The 2,438-nt window shown below is 51.9% G+C and overlaps 1 protein-coding gene across 1 annotated transcript; it reads left to right on the forward strand.

The window, feature by feature from the left end:
• Positions 1-348: 348 nt before the first annotated feature.
• Positions 349-2,438, forward strand: LOC123134483 (protein TIFY 6b). Its single transcript, XM_044553736.1, has 6 exons — positions 349-698; positions 772-887; positions 1,014-1,086; positions 1,183-1,369; positions 1,452-1,515; positions 1,836-2,438. The coding sequence occupies exons 1-6, from the start codon at positions 519-521 to the stop codon at positions 2,017-2,019; spliced, it is 804 nt and encodes a 267-aa protein (XP_044409671.1). The 5' UTR covers positions 349-518; the 3' UTR covers positions 2,020-2,438.

Genomic DNA, 2,438 nt, shown 5'->3' on the forward strand with positions numbered 1-2,438 from the left:
ATTCTCGGCTTTCCTTCTACGCATGATATGTCTCCCACGACCTATCCTTGGAAAAAAATATTTACCAACAAGTGTACCATTTTTATATAACGGAAACAACTTAGTATAGTCGTGATTCTTGTTATCAGATAAACTGCTTATATTACTACAGTAGAATAGAACTATTAAAAAACACGGAGAGATTATGTTGGTTAATGTGAGGAGGTGCTTCGAGATCTTTGTTGCGAAACCACCTGCCGTGCTTCCCGGCCGGCACCGCGCATGCAGCTCACGCGCTGAGGTTTCTCGGCCGGTGTGGTGTCGTCATCCCTGCGCTATATGCATGCATGCTCTTAAAAAACGCTACATGCACGGGCCTATATTTGCATCCGCATCACAATTTAGAGGAGCCCTCCTCGGACCGATCTGCTCGCCTCGCGCAGAATTTTCATCCACCCGCGCAAGGCAGATTGAGAACGACGACCGGCGACGACGCAGGCGCGTGCGTGTTCGTCTTCCCCGATCGAGCCGTAGCGCGGATGGAGATGGACTTTCTGGGCCCACGATCGGCGCCGCGGCATGCGATGCCGCTCGTGGCGCGACGCGATGCCGAGGACGACGGCGAGCCCTGGCGTCTCGCTTCACCGGCACACTTCGCGTATCCGGACGTGCGCGCGGCGGCGGCTCATCGCCACCACCCGACGGCGCCGTCGTACCAGGTCCGTCCGTCTGTTTACTCTGCCGATCTGCCTGCCTGACCGATCTCTCATCCGCTGGGTTAAATGACTTCAGCTGCACGCGCCGCCGCCGCCGCCTCTGCATCCCCAAGCCTTCCCGTGCGCCATTCCCGCCTCGTCCCTGCAAGGCCCGCAGGTAGTCCACCGTGCAGCGTACTTGCCCGATCGGAGGTACGTGATCGACGCCACCCTTTAATCCGCCAAAAGATCCGGTGCGGTTTACGCCCACCGGCGCGGCCGCCACCGGGGGAGATGCAAGATCGGGAGGTAAATCGTTGGTTTCGAGTGTGAAAACAGGTGCTCCGCCGCGCAGCTGACGATATTCTACGCAGGTTCAGTGCATGTGTTCGACAACGTGACGAAGGAAAAGGTAAATCTTTCTCACAGCAACTCTGTCGACGATCTTACACTGAAGCAATGTGATGTGACCGCGCATTGCTGAAGATGTTGGGGGTGTCCTGCGCAGGCCGAGCAGATCACGTTCATGGCCGCGAAGGCAGCTCAAGCAGGCCGCAGCCCTCCCCTTCGTCGGGCGCTGCGGCAATCGGAATCTGCTCCGGTCCCCGACGAAAGAAAGCAGATGCCACTGGCGAGAGCTTGCAGCGATCCTGTGCACCCTTCGCCACAGGCATTGTTTATGCTGCCGCATAGAGGTTGCTACCTGTTCAAGTTATATATGCTAGCTTCATTTTGCCTTGCACTGACGTGGTGTTTCTCCTGCTGCTGCTGCTGCAGATGTTCCGCTGGCCAGGAGTGCGTCCCTTGCCCGCTTCCTCGAGAGACGCAAGCGAAAGCAAAGGTACTGTTGGTTGGCCCTAGCTCTACCTTGCTAACTGGGGCTAGCAGGATTTGAACTGGCTTCTACTAGTAGCTAGTGAAATATTGTGATCGAAACATGAAAATTCAACTTCTACCACGAAACACAACTCTACAAAAAAGAAATAACAACAGACGAATCAAATTCGGTTGTGAGTTCCGACTATTAACACTATCGTCTTTCGATGCAAAAATTTTTATTTTTGTTCCTCAAAAAGAAATAACAACAGACGAATCAAAAGTGTAGGTTTTGAATCTTGAGGCATATGACAAATCCGAAGAACTCCCCTTTGTTTCTTACAGGACAGCAAATGCAGCAACGCCTTACTCTCGTAGGGAGATATCCCCTGGTAGCGTGGACACTTTCCGCATGGTCTCGCCAGGAAGCACAACACTATCCGGCAACACCGAACTGTCATGGTTCTTCGGAGATGAAAAGCTGGGAAGCCGCGACGAGGAGGCACTGGACACGGAGCTCAAGATGTAGCCGGTGCACAAGCCCTCGCGCCGAGCGTCCCTCAATAATCAAGCCCGAATTTTGGATCAAGTTGTGTAGACGGTTGGGCTGATGACAAACAAAACCTTTTGGTGCGTTGGGCGGCAAGATCTTAGCGTAGCCTTCTTCTTCTTCTTTTGGTTTTGCCTTTCGGGTTTGGCGACGATGTTTGCTTACAGTTTCTCTTGAAACTGAAAACATCATCATCGCCCTTTTCGGCTTTTTTTATTTACGGGCTTCTTCAGATTGTTCCTCAATCTGATTAAGAATCCTGTAGTTTTGGCCGGTGAGAGTTTTTTGTTTTCTTTATTTCTTTTCTTCCTTTTGAAACGCCAGCTGATTTGATGTATCTCATAACTGTTAACACTACTGCTGACTGCAATCAACAATTATTGGTCGTCGTTTTTTCA

The sequence above is a fragment of the Triticum aestivum genome, chromosome 6B (genome assembly GCF_018294505.1).
Source record: "Triticum aestivum cultivar Chinese Spring chromosome 6B, IWGSC CS RefSeq v2.1, whole genome shotgun sequence".
Taxonomy (NCBI): Eukaryota; Viridiplantae; Streptophyta; class Magnoliopsida; order Poales; family Poaceae; genus Triticum; species Triticum aestivum.